The sequence below is a fragment of the Canis lupus genome, chromosome 16 (assembly GCF_048164855.1).
Source record: "Canis lupus baileyi chromosome 16, mCanLup2.hap1, whole genome shotgun sequence".
NCBI lineage: Eukaryota > Metazoa > Chordata > Mammalia > Carnivora > Canidae > Canis > Canis lupus.
Window position 1 is genome coordinate 39397834 of NC_132853.1, and position 20963 is coordinate 39418796.

General features: G+C 39.0%; 1 protein-coding gene and 1 long non-coding RNA gene across 3 annotated transcripts in view; one reads left to right on the plus strand and one right to left on the minus strand.

Moving 5' to 3' along the window:
* LOC140606716 (uncharacterized) overlaps positions 1-20963 on the plus strand; it is an 80672-nt gene that overhangs the window by 52794 nt on the left and 6915 nt on the right. For both annotated transcript variants that reach the window (XR_012009011.1, XR_012009010.1), the window contains exon 3: positions 10021-10236. This is a non-coding gene — a long non-coding RNA (uncharacterized lncRNA). The remainder of the gene's footprint in view (positions 1-10020; positions 10237-20963) is intronic.
* On the minus strand, positions 292-15087 carry KRT39 (keratin 39). Its single transcript, XM_072780494.1, has 8 exons — positions 14572-15087; positions 13630-13712; positions 12702-12858; positions 11905-12066; positions 11668-11793; positions 9917-10137; positions 8278-8539; positions 292-7539 (listed from the first exon to the last, which is right to left on the minus strand). The coding sequence occupies exons 1-7, from the start codon at positions 15019-15021 to the stop codon at positions 8287-8289; spliced, it is 1452 nt and encodes a 483-aa protein (XP_072636595.1). The 5' UTR covers positions 15022-15087; the 3' UTR covers positions 292-7539; positions 8278-8286.

Sequence of the window (20963 nt, forward strand, 5' to 3'; positions counted from 1 at the left end):
TCACACTGTTTTCCCTCCTCTTCCTGGGCCGTCTTCTTACTATTGGCTGACAAAGAGTATGAGGTTGATATATTATGGGGAGGTCCTTTTCAACTGAGTTCCATCACATTCCAGAAAATAGAAAAGTTGGGCCTACATGTGATAATCATTTCCCTATGCGCATACACACACACACACACACACACACACACACACACACGTCAAAACATCTTAAATAGATACAATTTTTCCTTAAAAAATAAATAGTAAAATAAAAAAAGAAAGGTCCCATCCTTAATCTGGTGCTTTTATTAAATTATTGGGATGGCTTTTGCTTGACAATGTCATTATCAGTTCCAATGAAATACTTCACTAGCTTGAGTGTGACTGTTTGGAGGTAAGTGTTTTAGAGCAGCACAATGAAATCATACTCACAATGTTACTAGGTGCCAGGCATGCCTAAGAGCTCTGCATACATTCATTAATGTAATCATGCCAACCCTATGAAGTAGATATTATCAATAGCCTCATTCTAAAGATGAGGAAGTGGAGATACAGAGGTTTAGTAACTTTCCCAAGATCTCACAGTAGGTGGCAGGGCTGAGAATCAGACCCAGCTGGTCTGGCTTCATGAATCTGTTCCAAATCAGCATGTGGTTGTACTTCTTGACCCCAAGTGGCCAGTGTTCTCTTGTGGCTTTTTCTAATGCCTTAGTAGGCACCACTTGTCTTGAATTTTCACGCTAGTCTCCTTTTCTCCCTCAAGTTACAGAGTTCTCTTAAATGGGCTATGATTTTTATTTGCCTTTCCTTGTGAGACTTCTCTCTGCACCCACAAAAGCTATACTGAGTGTTGGGGAAGGTGGTCTCTCAGAGAGTGGCAGTGATGGAGGAGGGCACACTTATGTTTTTTTTTTTTTTTCTGATGGGTCAGTGACAAATGAGCTGAAAAACATTTATGGGGCAAAGAGAAGACCTTTCTATCCTGACAAACAAGTTGGGGATAGGCAGTTCTCTATAATCAACTATATGGATTTGGAGAAATTCAGTCCCAAATGTGGTCTCCCTAGCTCTTCTGGTTTAGTAGAGTTGGTATTAAGTAGGTAAGTACTGTCCTCTGCAGGGTAACTCTCAAGCACTTGCTGGGCCCAATGGGCTACCACAATGAGCTATAAAGCAGAGGGTTCACCCCTGGCTTAGAAGAAGGATTTTTGATTTTTTTCTTTATAGAAAGACACAAAGAAGAGAGCCACAAACCTGCTTTATTTCTAGGAAATAGTAAGATAAACTTTAATCTCAGATATTTACTTCAGGTACCACCAATATGTTCACCTTGATATCCACCACTTATGTTGTCCCAGACAGAGAGGAAGGAGAGAAGAAGGGAGAGGAGAGGGGAGGGAGGTGGTGGGAACAGCAAGAAAGTGTGCTTAGAAACTTTGCTACTGGTGACACCTGAACTGGAATATTTAGAAACATTGGCATATTATATATTTTCTTATGTTCATATAAGTGGTGGCCTGTGGCTTAAAAGCATCATATAAGAAAACCCTCCAAATATAATGCTCAACCTGAAATGATCATTTGACTACATAAACCTTTCCAATGTTGCCAAATAGGATTGGTTGTTCGCATTTGAACTAGGTGCGTGGGTTGTTCCCATGAAGCTTGTGAATCATTCAGAAACACGCCAGATATTTCCAGCTAGCCAACCAGCCAAAAGATTCATTTTCTATAAAGACATTTGATTACAGTGTTGAAACAGTGCATTCCAGGCTTGCTTGCACTGATACTAGGCATGGCGTTGTGTCATGGACGCTGGTTGCCTCAGCCTACAAATTCTTTCTAACATGGATGGTGCTCTTTCTTTCTCATCTGGGACACTTTCTGTTTCTCTTGAATTTTAATCTCTTTCTCCTTCTTTCTCATTGGGAGAGGAAATTTGCTTTTAAAATGCTCTTTATCCAATTTACACGTTTAATGCAATCCCTATCAAAATACCATGGACTTTCTTCAGAGAGTTAGAACAAATTATTTCAAGATTTGTGTGGAATCAGAAAAGACCCTGAATAGCCAGGGGAATTTTAAAAAAGAAAACCATAGCTGGGGGCATCACAATGCCAGATTTCAGGTTGTACTACAAAGCTGTGGTCATCAAGACAGTGTGGTACTGGCACAAAAACAGACACATAGATCAATGGAACAGAATAGAGGATCCAGAAGTGGATCCTCAACTCTATGGTCAACTAATATATGATAAAGGAGGAAAGACTATCCACTGGAAGAAAGACAGTCTCTTCAACAAATGGTGCTGGGAAAATTGGACATCCACATGCAGAAGAATGAAACTAGGCCACTCTCTTGCACTATACACAAAGATAAACTCAAAATGGATGAAAGATCTAAATGTTGGACAAGATTCCATCAAAATCCTAGAGGAGAACACAGGCAACACCCTTTTTGAACTCGGCCACAGTAACTTCTTGCAAGATACATCCAGGAAGGCAAAAGAAACAAAAGCAAAAATGAACTATTGGGACTTCATCAAGATAAGAAGCTTTTGCACAGATACCGTCAACAAAACTAAAAGACAACTTACAGAATGGGAGAAGATATTTTCAAATGACGTATCAGATAAAGGGCTAGTTTACAAGATCTATAAAGAACTTATTAAACTCAACACCAAAGAAACAAACAATCCAATCATGAAATGGGCAAAAGACATGAACAGAAATCTCACAGAGGAAGACATAGACATGGCCAACAAGCACATGAGAAAATGCTCTGCATCACTTGCCATCAGGGAAATACAAATCAAAACCACCTCACACCAGTGAAAATGGGGAAAATTAACAAGGCAGGAAACCACAAATGTTGGAGAGGATGTGGAGAAAGAGGAACCCTCTTGCACTGTTGGTGGGAATGTGAACTGGTGCAGCCACTCTGGAAAACTGTGTGGAGGTTCCTCAAAGAGTTAAAAATAGATCTTCCCTACGACCCAGCAATTGCACTTCTGGGGATTTACCCCAAAGATACAGATGCAATGCAACGCCGGGACACCTGCACCCCAATATTTCTAGCAGCAATGTCCACAATAGCCAAACTGTGGAAGGAGCCTCAGTGTCCATCGAAAGATGAATGAATAAAGAAGATGTGGTCTATGTATGCAATGGAATATTACTCAGCCATCAGAAACGACAAATACCCACCATTTGCTTCGACGTGGATGGAACTGGAGGGTATTATGCTGAATGAAATAAGTCAATTGGAGAAGGACAAACATTATATGGTCTCATTCATTTGGGGAATATAAAAAATAGTGAAAGAGAATAAAGGGGAAAGGAGAAAAAATAAGTGGGAAATATCAGAAAGGGAGACAGAACATGGAAGACTCCTAACTCTGGGAAACGAACTAGGGGTGGTAGAAGGGGAGGAGGGCGGGGGGTGAGAGTGACTGGGTGGTGGGCACTGAGGTGGGCACTTGATGGAATGAGCACTGGGTATTATTCTGTATGTTGGCAAATTGAGCACCAATAAAAAATAAATTTATTATTAAAAAAGCCTAAAAGGCAAAAATAAATAAATAAATAAATAAAATGCTCTTTATCATCAGAACTTGCATTTTAAATCAAAATGGACAGAATTAGGGTAGACCTACTCATGCAATGAGCAATACACTTTTATCCATTGTTTGATACATGAAAATCAATAAGAAGAACATACAATAATTAGCTTCTAAAAAACTTAAAGATCTTATCAATAGCATCTGATTGCCTTTTTAAAAAAGACTTCAGAGAGAGAAGGAATTGGAGGATGTTATCTTTGATGCTATTTTCTATTTACAGTTGCAGAAGGCAAGACACAATAAGGTGAGGAACATCAGGGATTTAGATAATAGATCAGAAAAATCTCCAGGTCTAAGCGCAGAGAAGTCAATGATGCTTCTAAGAACTAGAATGCTAACTCTGGGAAACGAACTAGGGGTGGTAGAAGGGGAGGAGGGCGGGGTGTGGGAGTGAATGGGTGACGGCACTGGGGGTTATTCTGTATGTTAGTAAATTGAACACCAATAAAAAATAAATTAAAAAAAAATTTAAAAAAAAGAACTAGAATGGAAGGTCACTGCCTGATGGTTCAATTTTGTTTTCCATCAAACCCAGTTCCAGTGCTGTCTACTCCAGATGTGGTGGGGAATGAGAAGTAGAAGAAAGAGCACTGGATTCTCTTACTGACTATGAGTCATGGACCAATCTCCTTTGTCTGTGGACCCCATTTCTTCACCTCTGATACAAAAAAAAGCTATTAGATGTCATCAGAAATCTTTCTAATTTTCAAAGAGATATTAGCATTCCTGTGCTCATTGAGTCATTATTCACAATAGCCAAGAGATAGAAACAATCTAAATGAATTGTTTGATGATGAATGGATAAAAAAGAACGTGAGGTATATACGTATGTATGTTATGCAACACACATACATACAAATGCAATGGAATATTATTCAGCCTTTAAAAATAAGGAAATCTTGCAATATGTGACAACATGAATGAACCTTGAGGACATTACACTAGTGAAATAAGTCAGTCACAGAAAGATAAATAATGCATGATTCCATTTATATGAGATATATGATTCCACTTATATGAGACATGAGATATATCTAAAATAGTCAAACTTATAGAAGCAAAGGATAGAAAGGTGGTTGCCAGGGAAGGGGATTGCCTGGGGAGAAGGGGAAAGGGAGAGTTGCTAATCAAAAGGTATAAAATAAGTTCTAAAGATCTGCTGGACAACATTGTGCCTATAGCTAACAATTCTGTCTTGTTTACTTAAAAATCTGTTAAAAGAGTACATCTCATGTTAAGCATTCTTACCATAATAACATGAAGTTAAATATAAAACTCAGTCTATGAATTTCTGGACAAAAAGAATGACAAAGTCTAATATCATAGATTCCTTGGATGGTCTCTCACTGGAATCATTGACAAGCAGGCTATAGAATAGTTCCTTGAAGAGTTGGAAAAATAATCTGTTGCTACTGTGAATTGCTTCTATTCTTGGAGACTGTGAAATGTATCCCGTGCTATTTTAACTTTCTTAAGGAAATCAGAGTACTTAAAATTCAATCTTATTATTGTGTGACACTGGGGAAAACATTGAATTGCTTTACCCATTAGTTGCTTTATCTGTTAAATGGGAATATTAGTGGTAGCTCTTCCGTGGTAGTAAGGATTAAATGAATTAGTTATTAAATGAGTTACTTCTTAGCTTTTTTATTAATCCTCCTTCATAAACACATGGATAGATATGTAGAGGAGGAATTGTCTGTGAGCGTGGTCATCTATCAAGCTAGTGTCAGAGCTTAAAAGATAATCCCCGAAGGCAGCAAGTCATCCAGATCTTTAAACCAAAAAGCATTTGTCAGTTAGCAAGCAGTGGCTTTTATAATTTGGCGTACATGCTTTGGCTGAAAATTTTGTAAAATTTGGATGCCCAGGTCCCACACCTGGAGATGCTAATGTAGGAGGTCTAGGGTAGGGCCCAAGAATCTGAATTTTATAGGTTCCTCAGGGGACTTGGATAGAAGTGGTTTCTAGGTTAACTAGAGAAATCCTCGTGGCAAGTAATGTAAGGGGTTACCACTAACTGAACTCTTGAGGGAAAATTTTCAGGCCACTTCTTCTAAGCAGAAATTGCTGGAATTGATCCTAGAGGCTGAAGATGGAGAGATTGTGAGTCATGTATAGGGGTTGGGAAGGCAATTAATGATTGAGAGATGAAGGGGAAGAGAGAAGCATTTGGAAGTGTTTAAACCAGCTGTCATATTAAGGTGGAGTCAACATGAAAAAAGACGAAATCTAGAGAAAATATATCCCTAAACCTCCTTTGTTTAGAAATAAAATTATGGACCACCAAATGGGTTTTGATATTCTTTCCCTCTCTGAGACAGGCTCTAGCAAACAAAAAGCCATCTTGCTCCATGGAGTCAATCCTTTTTTATGATTCTGTCTTACTGGGACTTTATATAGACTTTCAGAGAAAGGAACCTGGTGTTATAACTGCCCTACAGGACTAGGATCCTGTCTTTTTGGTTTCAAATACCTATAATTTGGCCGAGTGTGGCACATGCCTGGAGTGGGAAGAAGAGATCTTGTTTTGTGGATAAACTGAGAATGCCATAGCAGCCCAAGCTTAGCCTGAGTCCAGAAAGGTTCCTAAACTCTGAATCCTGTTGAAATCAAAACTTAGGGCAGACTGAGAACTCCAGCCTCTCCTTAACTGGTTTTCCAGTTAGTGTTGATAGTACATATGTGATCCACTGGGGACCATCACTTAACCAGACACACAGGAAGAAGTATGTAAGGAAATGACAAATGCCTGGTTTCCAATCAGGGGACAAAACCTCCCTTCTGCCTGGCCTTGTATAACTTAAAGGACCCTTTCACTATTATTATTCCATTTAATCCCTCTAGTGTGTTAGGGCCTACATCTTTATGTCCCTTTTACTCAAGGTCATACACATAGAATGGGGTGAGACTCTCTCCTATGGCTTCTGAGTGCAAGCCCCCTGCTCTTCCCACATTTCTATCATTCAGTCTGAGATGGTATGCAGTGATGTGCTACCAGGGGTAATCTGGGAATTTGGATGGGAAGGAAGTTATTGACAAGAAAGAGATCTCTCTGGGAGTTCTGCATTCCACTCCCTCAGTGCAAGTTGCTACTAGTCTGGAGGAAGTGGCTGCTGAGCATGAGTTAAACGACACTTTTGTCTTTGCTGTGGGCACCAGCCATCAACTGATATCTGATATAGACCCTAACTTCAGAAACACTTTACTGAGTAAAATTGCAGGCTTGATGACAAGAAGATCTTGTTCTGTTCTTTTTTCACCCCTCAAAGCCAAGCACTATTAAAACTCCCCAAATCATGAGTGGATAACTAAATTTATGGGGAAAGAATTTTGACATGAGATAATAACACAGGTCTAGGGCTGTAGTTAAAAGTAAAGCTTATGTAAAAATAACATTTGCACCATGTTCTTCAGTGTACTAAGTAGCATGATATGAACAATTTCATTTGATCTGCACAACAAACCTGTCAAGTAGCCAAGGTTCTCATTTAACAAATAAGGAAATTAAATTTGATGAAGGCTAGATGTTTTGTCTAAGGTCTCAAGAAACTAGTTTAGGACTTCAGGTCTTTGACTCCACATTCTATATTTAATTTGTAATTATTTACTAAAACTTCTGGAAATACTGAATAATTTTTGTAGGGATTGACTGAATCTCTTTGTGACCTTGCTGTGAGAAGCTCTGATGATGGCCAGTACCATGTACATACCATTCTCACTTGGGACTGTCTTGTGCTTGCAAGCAGCAATTACTCAATGATTACTTTTCTGCAAAGTTTGTGATATCAAATCCATTTCTCTCTGATGGATAGATTGAAGGAGGAAGCTAAGCTATGTTTTCATGGTCATCAGTCCCAGGGAGATGGAGGAACAGCGTGTGAGAGTTCCAGCTCCATGTTCTTTGTTAAATAGTCAGAAACAACTCCCATTCCCTAAAGAGTGGAAAGAGAAATAGCAAACATTTAGTGAAAGGATCCATGTTATTCCTTCAAAATGCTCTAGATTCACTCCACAACTCTTCCTGACTCTTGATGATGAAAATATTTGGAGAGCCCAATCATTTCAAAGTTTTGGAGAACACAGACATCTTCAGAAATATCTTGGGGAACATGAAGTATGTCAGTATGGATAACAGACAGCGGAGTTCAACAGGAGACAGACTCATGACTTTTCAAGGAAACTGAACATTAATGATCTTTTCCCCTATTCATGCTATTCGAATAGAGGCTTCTTTCCATGGCCAAGGAAGGATTTTAGAAGGGGGAAGGTTGCAGCTTTTGACATCATGTACCATGGCGAAAAGCAATCCTAGAACTTGTCTGACTGGCTCTAGTGAGGAATATAAGTACACAAGACCTGAGTAAACAAAAGAGAAACCGCATATCACTTGTGAAGTCAAGTAATGTAGGGAACCTTCCTGGGCACCTACAAATCACTGCCTGTCTCTCAGAGAAATGGGTAATGTGCTCCTAGAGAAATTTCATCCATCTTATTATCACGTTGACAGCTGCAACTTAGGGAGGGATCAGAATACAAGGTATTCTGTTTAGCAGTGCACACCCACTGTGGTATAAGAAACTAAGTACCTTAAAGGGGCTGGGGACTTTTAAGCCTTTCTGGTAGGAACAAGTATTGACCTCTCTTTCATGAACGAGGGATATTTTCTTCACCTTGGGATGTCAAACTCTGGCAATTCTGATAAGGAAGCAAGGCTGCACATGCTCATGGGAAGAAATGATTTTGCCATCCTGAATCTCCTGAGTGATGGTGCAGATTTTAACCAGTATTCGGGGAAGGACTCTGTAGGCACAGCAAGGCTCCTGTGTCCTGCGGGAATCTGAGGATGGTGTATTGTAAACCAGAGCTGTGCATTCCATGGCGCTGGCCTTACTTGAAGGCTCACATTTGGTGGCACACGGGTTACAGAGAAGCCTAGAAAAAAACCAGAATTTTACCTGTGACTGAGGGAAGGTAATGTGGTGATAGAAAACAATAGCGGTGGGCAGTTTTTCATGCATCACTTGAAACAAGTACTCCCAAATGCTTATTCATTAATTTTATTCTATCATTAGTGGAAGAAAAAGAATGAGACCAGATCCATGGGAAAGCAGCAAGTTAGGTTTAGAAGCGTTAGGTTATGTAAGCTGCTATTATGGAGAATGCTACCACACACGGTGGAAGGACGTCCTGCCAGGAGTTAAAGACCAGGGTGTAGTAGCTTTGTCCTTCACCAGCTGGTGACCTAAGATAAATCAGTGAGTCCTCCTGAGCTTTAGTTCTTCACCTGCACAATAAGTATAGTGAGAACTAAACGTACATGGTCAACAGTGATAAGGGACAAGTTAAGGGGCTTATTATCTGAGGAAAGCAAGTTAATCAGATATTTTTCTTATCAGAGAGCCACAATACTACTGATGGCTTGAACCTCATCTATGGAAGAGTCCTCGAGGTTTTTTCAGGAAGCTTCAAAGTGCCTTCTGGGCGTATTTAAATGAAACTTTACAGAATTGGAGTTGGAAGCAGTTAACAGAACTCTTTTTAGAAAGCATCATCTTTCTTTGATGATTCAAGCAACTTTGGTATATTGTAGCTCCTCAAAGTGACTAGCAGGGGTGAATCTTGTGCTGGTATAATGTGGCAGTTAAAATGTGCCAGTTAAAAGAATCCTATGAACAGAGTTCACTGCTTATTTTGGAGAAGAAGGTCTCTGTAACAACTGTAACTAAGTCTGCACCTAGGGTGTTAGTTTGGACTGAGTTGCTTTCCTCTAAACAACTTGTGGTCTCTCTAGGTCAGTTCCTTATGATTTGGTTGGCTTCTTATCATTGAAAAAACACTATAATTTCTTTTTCTAAAAAATGGTGTTAAAACACACATATCTACATGCTGCTATTGGCATCAAGAACAAGTGGCTGGATAGGTGTGGGCATTTCAGCCTGAGCAGAATGTTCCTCCAAAGGGAACAGGGTCAGTCTATTGGATCTCATAAAAGTGCATCTCAGTGGGGGAGAATCTATAAGTTGCCAGGAATATTTGAATATTTGGGGAAACCATTTTTCCTCTTCTACTTAAAAAAACTCAACATATAAGGAGTTAGCCTGGTACACTGGCTTTTCAGAATGACTCAGCTAAGACCTCAAATTTGGAGTAGGTTACAACTGATCTCCAAACAGCACAGCTTGAGACTATATATCACAAGTTCCCATCACTGGCAAGAAGAGCAAAGTGCACGCCCCTTGTTGCCAGTGACAGTAGTAATAAATGTATGTGAACATATTTTCTCATAGAAGCTGTTTTTATTTTACTTACTTGACTTCTGAACTCTCCAGAAGGCTGCGGTATATGGCAATCTCACACTCCAGCCGGGACTTGACGTCCAGCAGAATCTCATATTCTTGGTTCTGTCTTTCCAGGGCACACCGTATCTCTGCCAGCTGAGCCTCTATGTTATCGACCAGACACTGGATCTGGGCCAGTAAAGCTGTGTAGCGGGCCTCTGTCTCCACCAAGATGCATTCTTGGGAATCTCTCTACCATGGAGGAGGAAAGTATGACTTACAATGATGACCTCTTGGAGCCTAGGTCATGTGTGAAATGAATCATTTTAAACAATGGTTTCTTTGTGACAGGTACTAATGAGTCTCCAAACCCTCTTATTACTTCCTAACCAAATAAATCCAAAACAAAAATTATCTACTATGCTAAAGCTCACTTCCTTTTATCCTCTTTATTTATTTTTGCCTCCCTTTAAGTATTTACTTCTCTTTATTATTCACTTGATAATATGCTACCACACTTCTATCTGTGAGACAAAAAAATATTCCAACTTATTTCACACCTGGGCTTTAAGAACCTGTTAGTATGGCATCTCATTCTATGAATATTTGTACCTTAGCGAAGAAGTTAGCAGCATTTAGCCATAAAGAATTCTCTTACTCAATCCATTCCTTTATATCTAAGACACAAGGGATCCCTGGGTGGCGCAGCGGTTTGGCGCCTGCCTGCCCAGGGCGCGATCCTGGAGACCCGGGATCGAATCCCACGTCGGGCTCCCGGTGCATGGAGCCTGCTTCTCCCTCTGCCTATGTCTCTGCCTCTCTCTCTCTCTCTCTGTGTGACTATCATAAATAAAGAAAAAAATATTAAAAAAAATAAATAAATAAACTAAGACACAAGTGTTGAAATTTTGATGGTTAGAGTTCTTTCCTGCTCCATCATTCTATAAGCCTAGGGATAATGGAATCTTTGGCTTGAATAATCTATTATTTGCATGGTTTTCCCAACATTTAGAGAGGAGAAAACTGAGGTTCAAGGGGTTAAATGAGTTGCCCATGGTCATATGACTAATTGGTGACAAAGCTAGCTTTGGGGCAGGGTCTTCCAAATACTCTTCATATCAGAGCATTTAAATAATTCCCTACTTTATAGAGACAGTACAATGAAGCAGAAGTGGTTCCAACTTTGGAACCTGAATTCTGGCTCAGATTCATTTCTTTTGTGACTTTTAACAAGTTACTTAATGCCTCAGGACCTCAGTGTCTCCATTGCTATAAAATAGGCAAGATGGAACTCACCTGGGATTTAGTGTGGGAAAATCACATTTGCTCCCTGAGCCTCATCTGTAAAATTTGCTTAATAATTATGCCACCTCCTTTATAAGATTATTTTTATAAATTTGATAGTTTGTAAAACTATTATGCATGTAATAAAAAGCTCTCTTACTGTTTCCCAAAGTGTACTCCATGGATCATTATTGCCATGAGATGCTTTTAAAGGAAGGGATCCACAGTCAAATAAGTTTGGAATGCTGAATACCATATATCTCCTTCTTGGAGATCCATAGTGTATATTAGCTTATTAAAGGCCTATAGGAAGGTACCCCATTTAACCTATGTTTATTCCAGCATTTCCCAGGCTTATTTGACCACGGGCCTTTTTTGGGCATTGACCTTTCAGCAAACAGAGGAACTTCGGAGGCACACAATTTGGGAAACATTGCAACATGCAGTTGTCAAGGGCTATTGCCATCACAGCTGTGTTAGGCATTGCATTCTGGGTACCATTCGGTGCTGGGCCTGCAGTTCAATCTCCAGAGCATTCATGGTACGTCTCAGTTCAGTGATCTCCTTCAGGCAGCACTGCTGCTGTTGAGAGCTGGTCACCACCTGCTGGTTCAGTGCCTCCATCTGAAACATGGTTAAAGACCATGAATATTATGAAAGAAAACATGACTTTGATTAAAGGTCACCTGGAAATGCAATGTCAACTTTTTGTTTTGGCCTTTTTACCCTCCCCACCTGTGTGTTGAACCACTGTTCCACTTCTCTGCGATTTGTCTCCATGATGGACTCATACTGACATCTCATTTCTTGTAGAACCCTGTTTAGGTCAACAGAAGGGGCAGCAGTCACTTCAATGTTGAGTCTGTCCCCAAGCTGGCTCTGTAAGGAGTTGATTTCCTATTGAAAGAAAAAGAATGTGAAGTCACTTATTGGACAGATGACACTCTTGTATTCTTGTTTGTCTAATAGCAATAATTTAGCTTAATCGTATCTGAAATATAGCTCACAATAAAGGAATAGATGATTTATAGGTGCCATTGAGATGCTATAAAATGACTTAAAGCTATTTCAGATATGACTCTATTCAAATACGTGAAACATTAAAAGGAATTAATTAGCAAGATCAGAGTCGTAAGGAATTTAGACCATTTCCAGGAATGGGTAATGGTGAAGCAGCAGAGAGGTGGAATTTATAGTAAGAGACCATAGTCTCTAAGACAAAAATATGGGCTTTTGCCAATATGGACTTCGAACAATAGTGGTAGAAGTCTGTGTAGGGATGCCTACAAAAAGATGGGACATTTGTGAGGACAGGAAAATTGGGTTGTTTCCTTTTGTAAAAGCTGGAGAGGGCAAAGGAGGCTTCAGATATTGTGTTTTGGTGATGGATTTGAAACACATTGAACCAGTGATGGTAGCAGTAGGTATTGTCAGGGCTGAAAAACTTTTTGGAGACACCTTTTGCCAAATTCAGCCCAAAGGAATTGTTGCTATTTTTTAGAGGCTTGTAATGACTCTCTTGGTTCTCTAACCTCTTCATGCTTGTTTTTGAGGAAGAGGAGCTCCTCCCTCAGAGACTGGACTTGTGCCTCCAGGTCAGCCTTGGCCAGGGTCAGTGCATTCAGAATCTGCTGTAGGCCTTTGGCATCAGCCTCCACCAGCTGGCGTACAGACACCTCAGCTTCATACCTTTAAAAATGAGACATAAAAAGAAGGCATTAAAATGTAAATGGTGCACTGGGTGTTATATGCAACTGATGAATTGTTGAACACTCCATCTGAAACTAACGATGTACTATATGTTGGCTAATTGAATTTAAATTAAACAAAACAAAAATATAGATGGTGTAAATCAAGCCAAGCAGAACTCCTTTCCACATTTTCTTTTATTTTCTCATTTATTATATTTCTGTTGTGGGTTTTATTCTCTTTAGATGTGAGATTATTTGATAAAAATAACCACTTAATTTTTATTCCTTAATCAGTTTGCCAGCATGAGGCCACATTGCTGGTCTTTGAGATAAGGGAATTTATGCTCTTTCTCCTGCCCTCAAAAGCAATGCAGTGGAAGTGGAAAGAGCAGTGGATTAGGAGTTAGAAAATTTGCATCCAAGTTTTAGCTGTGTCTTGTCCTAGTTGTATGTCTTCGGATATAGCTGAATCCCATTAAACCAGAGTTTTCTCACCTTAAACAAGGTAACTACAGATTGGCCCTACCTATTTTCCTGAATTACTGTGCAGGTAATCAGATGGGTTCGTATGTTAGAAACTACAAGGATTATTTACATGTGAGTGGTTATAAGCTTTATCATTTATCAAATATGAAAGTTTTTTTCTGGACTAGTGCTAATATGGTATGGAGCAGGAGGTTTAGCAGATTTAGGAATAATCTTCATGGCAGTGTGCAGAGTCAGAGGCAGGGTGAAATCTGTTGTGAATGCCAGTGCTGGGTGGGCTTACTTGGCTCTCAAGTCATCAGCAGCCAGTTTGGTGTTGTCAATTTGTGAGACCAGTCTGGAATTCTCAGCCTTGGTACACAAGATCTAGAATTAAGAAATTGTACACACAAATGAGACAAACACCAGGATATCCTTCTTTAAAAACCAAGGGCTTGTGTGTGTTGCAGTTTACAGGGAAGGGCCAGTTAGGCTTTTCATAGCTATGCTTAGGAAGCTTGGGAAGCTTTGGAAAGTCAGAGTTTTTGTTATTTTCCTAAAAAAATCAGCAAAAGCCACTCCAATAAAAACTTCTGTATGTGTATTACTGTTAAAATATAAAATCTGCATTTGATTTGCATCCTCTGGAATGTAATCGTCATGAGGGCAGGGGCTTTTTAGTTCATTAATATTTTCCCAGAGCCTAGAGTAATGTCTAGTGTGTTGTCGGTGGTGTTCAGTAAATAGTCGTTGAACAAGTAAAATGGGATAAATCTGGCATGTGCAGTAGCAACAGCACATCACTATGATTAGGAAGGAGATAGGCTTGGTGTTGGAAAAAAACCATTGAAACAATTTGGAGATGATGAAATGAGCATAAAAGGGGGAAAGAGTGGTGATGATTGAAAAATGGATAAAACCTAAACTGTTAAGGGACTTATTAGAGCAAAATGCTCTTTCTCAGATCCTTGTTTTCTTATTTTTGTTAAAGAAATGGCAGCAATAGGTGACACATTTTGACACATGTTGACACACTTCTGACATAGCAGAATGTATCCCTGGAAGACAAATAAGTATAAAACTCTGAATATTGCCTCAAGATGATAATTTCATTCAAGATATTTTCTTATTCTACAAAATATCTTTTCCAAAATAAAATGAACTAAGTATATTAAGGCTTAGCAAATGTCTATTGCTTGGAGAATATCATGACACAACCTGATATACACATTCTTAAGAATCTTACCTTCTGCTGGAGCTCCTCAATGGTAGCGTAGTAGGACATGTAGTCAGGACATACAACACAGAATTCTTTGTTACACTCCTCCAGGATTTTGCATTCCAGTTCAGCATTCTCTTTTTCCAAGGTCCGTACCTTCTCCAGGTAGTTAGCAAGGCGCTCATTCAAGATTTGCATGGTCTCTTTCTCATTACTGTTGATGCCTTCACCACACCAGCCGCAGTCATCCAGAGGTAGACAGGCATTGACGTTGTTTATTAAGCAGATGGGTGTGAAATAAAAACAAGGAGTGGGTCTGGCAGCCCACAGAACGTGGCCAGTTGGTTGGCGGCTGTTGGCTTCAAGACCACTGTGTTGGCAGTTAGCGTTAGAAGAAATGGTCTGAAAATTTGTAATCCGAGAGCAGCGTTGCTGTGGCGTTGAACAAGAAATCGTTGTACAGCCTTTAGTATCCATAGTGAGCACCCAGTTTTCGTTTCAGTCTGTGGTCCTGATGGAAAGCTCAAGCAGCTGTGACTGTGTTTGAATTCCAAGCTTCTTGGTTATTTCCTCTTTGAAGTGCTTATATAGCCTTTGCTCTAGGTGGAGTCACAGCTGGCAGGATGTTTTCCTTTCTAATGTTTATATCAAATCCCATAGGAACATCTCATTAGTCTGCTTTTTACTTGCCTGAGAAGAGTTACTTGTCTCATAAAAATGTGCATTTAAACTGTTACTAAGTTATTACCCATCACCACTACTGCTTGTCATTGGACCCAGAGCTTCACATGAAGTCTTCAAAAGGAACTGTCGTCACATTTCTAACAGCATCCATTATTAAGCAGGTGTGAGTATATTAAGTTCATTAAATCCTTGTTGACCTCTCCAACTGGCATTAAGCTTGATCAGGAATGAGTTCATCCTTCTTTTCCTTTCTTCTCTAGAAAAGGGAAACTATTAATATCTAATAATTATTGGTGAACTTAGAAACCAGTGTTTTATTTTGTTCCGCCCAACCGATTTTCCCATTTTCATTGTTCAGACATTGTATGGGTTAAAATGTTAGTTTTAAGTAAGAATCTTTTTAAATATAGTTGCTAGTTTCCTGTTTCAGTTTGCCAGGTAGGGTCTGGTTACTAACACGAAATTTCCTGGGAAAGAGGCTGGTTACCTTTTGGTTTTCTAAAGCCCACATTTTATGACATTTTTAGCACTCAGTGTTTGCTTGTGGAATTACATTAGCTAAAAATGTGTTATGGTGTTGGCTTATATTTATTGTTTAAACATGATCTATTGAAAGGCATGTGTTTACTTTCTCAGGAATACTTTCTCATCATTTTCTTAAGAAAGTTATTTGTTTCTGATCCTTTATGGAGGTTCTAGGAGAGAATAATTTCCTTGCCTTTTGCAGCTTCTAGAGGCTGTTTATGCTACTTAGCCTGTGGCCTCTTCCATCTTCAAAACCAGCAGTGGCAAATCTTTTTCACATGGCATCACTCTGACACTGAGTCTTCTGCTTCCCTTTTCCACACTAAAGGACCTTATGATTATACTGGGTTCACGCATATCATGTAGGATAACCTTCCTATTTTAAGGTTAGCTGATTAGTGTCTTATTTCACCTTTGTCAAGTAGCCTACTGTATTCAAAGGCTGTAGGATTAGGACATGAACATCTTTTGGCCCCATTATTCTGTACATCACATAATATAAGGAAAAACATAATAATTTATAATAGCACCAAAAAACATAAAATACACAGGAATAAATTTAGGAAGGTGGACTACATGAATAAAATATTAAAATACACTGAAGAACAGAAAACTAGGATAAATAGAAAGATATATCATGGTCTTGGGCTGAAATACTGTATTCATCACTATAAAAATATCAATTATCTTGACATTAATTTAACTGAGGTTCCAATAAATTTATTGAGACCCTTCGAAAATGTGATTTTTTTCAACCAGACAAGATAATTCTGAAGTTTTATGAGAAAAAAATAATCAAATTTGAATAGCCAGGAAAATTCTAAAAAATAAAAACCAGAGATATTAGTCCTTCCTACTTTAAAGCCTCAATAATTAAAATACTGTACTATTCATGCCTGAATAACCAGACAGATGAATAGAATAGAATAGAATAGAATAGAATAGAATAGAATAAGAAGTCTAGGGGTTCCTGGGTGGCTCAGCAGTTGAGCGTCTGCCCTTGGCTTAGGGCATGATTCTGGGATCCTGGGATCGAGTTCTGCATTGGGTTCCCTGCAGGGAGCCTGCTTCTCCCTCTGCCTAAATCTCTGCCTCTCTCTCTCTGTGTCTCTCATGAATAAATAAATAAAATCTTAAAAAAAAGAATAAGAAATCTAAAATAGACCTCCAAACAGATTGGGATTTATTATATGATAAGTGTGACATTTAAAATCAGTGGGGAAAAGATAGGCTATCATATATAATTTGAGGACAATTCTATTTCACTTGAGGTCGAAGGTGGGGCAGGGAATATTGGAATCATACTTCATGCCTTACAGTAGGACAAATTACAAATTGATCAAAGATTCAAATATGAAAAAAGGAAATCATAATTGTACTAATAAATATGAGAGTTCTTTTATAAATTTGAAGTCAGAAAGCCTTTCTAAAAAGGACCAAAATAAAGAAACCAAACATTATATGGTCTCATTTATTTGGGGAATATAAAAAATAGTGAAAGGGAACAAAGGGGAAAGGAGAAAAATGAGTGGGAAATATCAGAAAGGGAGAAAGAACATGAGAGACTCCTAACTCTGGGAAACGAACTAGGGGTGGGGGAAGGGGAGGTGGGTGGGGGTGGGGTGACTGGGTGATGGGCACTGAGGGGGGCACTTGATGGGATGAGCACTGGGTGTTATTCTATATGTTGGCAAATTGAACACCAATAAAAAATAAATTTATAAAAAAAATAATGAAGATAGAATGTGAATAAAAAAAGAAGTTAAAAATAGAGCTACTTTATGACCCAGCAATTGCATTACTAAGTATTTACCCTAAAGATAAAGATACAAATGTAGTGATTCGAAGGGGCACCTGTACCCCAATGTTCATAGCAGCAATGACCACAATAGCCAAACTATGGAAAGATCCCAGATGTCTGCTAACACATGAAAGGCTAAAAAAGATATATATATATATATTTATATATAAATAACCAGACACTAGAAAGGATGAATACTTACCATTTACATCAACATGGATGGAACTGGAGGGTATTATGCTAAGCAAAATAAGTCAATCAGAGAGGCAATTATCATATGGTTTCACTCATATCTGGAATATAAGAAACAGCTCAGAGGATCATAGAGGGAGGGAGGGAAAACTGAATGGGGAGTCATCAGAGAGGGAGAAAAACCATGAGACACTCTTAACTATAGGAAACAAACAGGGTTGCTGGAGAGGAGGGGTGGTGGGATGGGGCAATCTGGAGATGGGCATTAAGGAAGCCACATGATGTGATAAGCACTGGGTGTTATATGCAACTGGTGAATTATTGAACACTACATCTAAAACTAATAATGACCTATGCGTTGGCTAATTGAATCTAAATTTTAAAAAATCAACTGACCACATGTACATGAGTCTATTTCTAGAATCCATATTCTTTTTTTCATATTCTTTTTCACTGATCTATTTGCCAACCCTCATGCCAGAGTTAGGAGTCTCTCATGTTCTGTCTCCCTTTCTGATATTTCCCACTCATTTTTTCTCCTTTCCCCTTTATTCCCTTTCACTATTTTTTATATTCTCCAAATGAATGAGACCATATAATGTTTGTCCTTCTCCGATTGACTTATTTCACTCAGCATAATACCCTCCAATTCCACCCATGTCGAAGCAAATGGTGGGTATTTGTCATTTCTAATGGCTGAGTAATATTCCATTGTATACATAAACCACATTTTCTTTATCCATCCATCTTTCAATGGACACCGAGGCTCCTTCCACAGTTTGGCTATTGTGGACATTGCTGCTATAAACATCGGGGTGCAGGTGTTCTGGCGTTTCATTGCATCTGTACCTTTGGGGTAAAAGTCCAGGGCCAGATGGCTTCCCTGGGGAATTCTATCAAATGTTTAAAGAAGAAACCATACCTATTCTACTAAAGCTGTTCCAAAAGATAAAAAGAGATGGAATATTTCCAAACTCATTCTAGGAGGCCAGCATCACCTTAATTCCAAAACCAGACAAAGATCCCACCAAAAAGGAGAATTATAGACCAATATCTCTGATGAACATGGATGCAAAAATTCTCAACAAGATACTAGCCAATAGGATACAACAATACATTAAGAAGATTATTCACCATGACCAAGTAGGATTTATCCCCAGGATGCAAGGCTGGTTCAACACTTGTAAAACAATCAATGTGATTCATCATATCAGCAAGAGAAAAAACAAGAACCATATGATCCTCTCAATAGATGCAGAGAAAGCATTTGACAAAATACAGCATCCATTCCTGATCAAAACTCTTCAGAGTGTAGGGATAGAGGGAACATTCCTCAACATCTTAAAAGCCATCTACAAAAAGCCCACAGCAAATCTCATTCTCAATGGGGAAGCACTGGGAGCCTTTCCCCTAAGATCAGGAACAAGACAGGGATGTCCACTCTCACCACTGCTGTTCAACATAAACTAGAAGTTCTAGCCTCAGCAATCAGAAAACAAAAAGAAATAAAAGGAATTCAAATTGGCAAAGAAGAAGTCAAATTCTCCCTCTTCACTGATGACATGATATTCTATATATTTTTAACTTCTTGAAAAACCTCCCAACTGTTTTCCATAGTGGCTGCACCAGCTTGCATTTCCATCAACAGTGTATGAGGGTTCGCCTTTCTTTGGATCCTCGCCAACATTTATTGTTTCCTGAGTTGTTAATTTTAGCTATTCTGACTGGTGTGAGGTGGTATCTCATTGTGGTTTTGATTTGTATTTCCCTGATGCCAAGTGATGTGAGCATTTTTTTTTGTCTATTGCTCATTTGTATGTCTTCTCTGGAGAAATACCTGCTCATGTCATCTTCCCATTTCTTGACTGGCTTATTTGTTTTATTGGTGTTGAGTTTGATAAGCTCTTTATAGATTTTGGATACTAGCCCTTTATCTGATACTTCATTTGCAAATATCTTCTCCCATTCTGTAGGTTGCCTTTTAGTTTAGTTGACTGTTTCCTCCACTATGCAAAAGCTTTTAATCGTGATAAGTCCCAAGTTCGCTTTTGTTTCCCTGGCTTTTGGAGATCTATCTAGTTGCTGTGGCCAAGGTCAAACAGGTTGCTGCCTGTTTTCTCCTCTAGGATTTTGGTACATTTCTATCTCATGTTTAGGTCTTTCATCCATTTTGAGAATGGTGTAAGAAAGTGGTCCAGTTTCATTCTTCTGCATGTGGCTGTCCAATTTTCTCAGCACCATTTATTGAAGAGACTGTCCTTTTTCCGTTGGATATTCTTCCCTGCTTTGTTGAAGATTAGTTGACCTCAGAGTTGAGGGTCCATTTCTGGGTTCTCTGTTCTGTTCCACTGATCTGTGCGTCTGTTTTTGTGCCAGTACCATACTGCCTTGATGATTACAGCTTTGTAATATAGCTTGAAGTCTGGCATTGTGATGCCCCCAGCTTTGGTTTTCTTTTTCAACATTCCTCTGGCTATTCAGAGTCTTTTGGTTCCACACAAATTTTAGGATTGTTTGTTCCAGCTCTGTGAAAAATGTCAATGGTATTTTGATAGGGATTGAATTGAAAGTGTAGACTGCTCTGGGTAGCATAGTCTCAAATATATAAGCTAACCTTATACCTAAAGGAGCTGGAGAAAGAACAGTGAATAGAGCCTAAAACAAGCAGGAGAAGAGAAATAATAAAGATTAGAGCATAAATCAGTAAAATAGAAACCAAAAGAACAGGAGAACAGGTCAATGATTCTAGAACTGGTTCTTTGAAAGACTTAATAAGATTGATAAACCCCTAGCCAGTCTTATCAAAAAGAAAAGAGAAAGGACAAATTGTTGAGTGCCTGCGTTCGGCTCAGGTCATGATCCCAGGGTCCTGGGATAGAGCCCTGCATCGGGTTCTTTGCTCAGCGGGGACCCTGCTTCTCCCTCTCACTCTGCCTGCAGCTCTGCCTGCTTGTGCTCTCTCTCTCATCAAATAAATAAAATATTTTTTCTTTTTAAAGAGGAACATATTATGAGCAACATTATGCCAACAAATGAGGCAATCTGGAAGAAGTGGTTGCATTCCTGGAAACTTATAAACTACCAAAACTGAAACGGAAAGAAATAGAAAATCTAAACAGACCCATAACCAGCAATGAAATTAAAGCAGTGATCAAAAATTTCCCAACAAACAAGAGTCCAGGGTCAGATGGCTTCCCAAGAGAATTGTACAAAACAT

Coding starts and splice junctions, on each gene's coding strand:
- KRT39 (XM_072780494.1), bottom strand. CDS start 15,021: ATGGATACTAAAGGCTGTACAACGATTTCTTGTTCAACGCCACAGCAA. Junction 10,138..11,667: donor TGCAGGCCCAGCACCGAATG/GTACCCAGAATG, acceptor CCTCCATGGTAG/AGAGATTCCCAAGAATGCAT. Junction 8,540..9,916: donor CTGGAGAGTTCAGAAGTCAA/GTAAGTAAAATA, acceptor GTTTTTTTCTAG/GCTTCTCTGTAACCCGTGTG.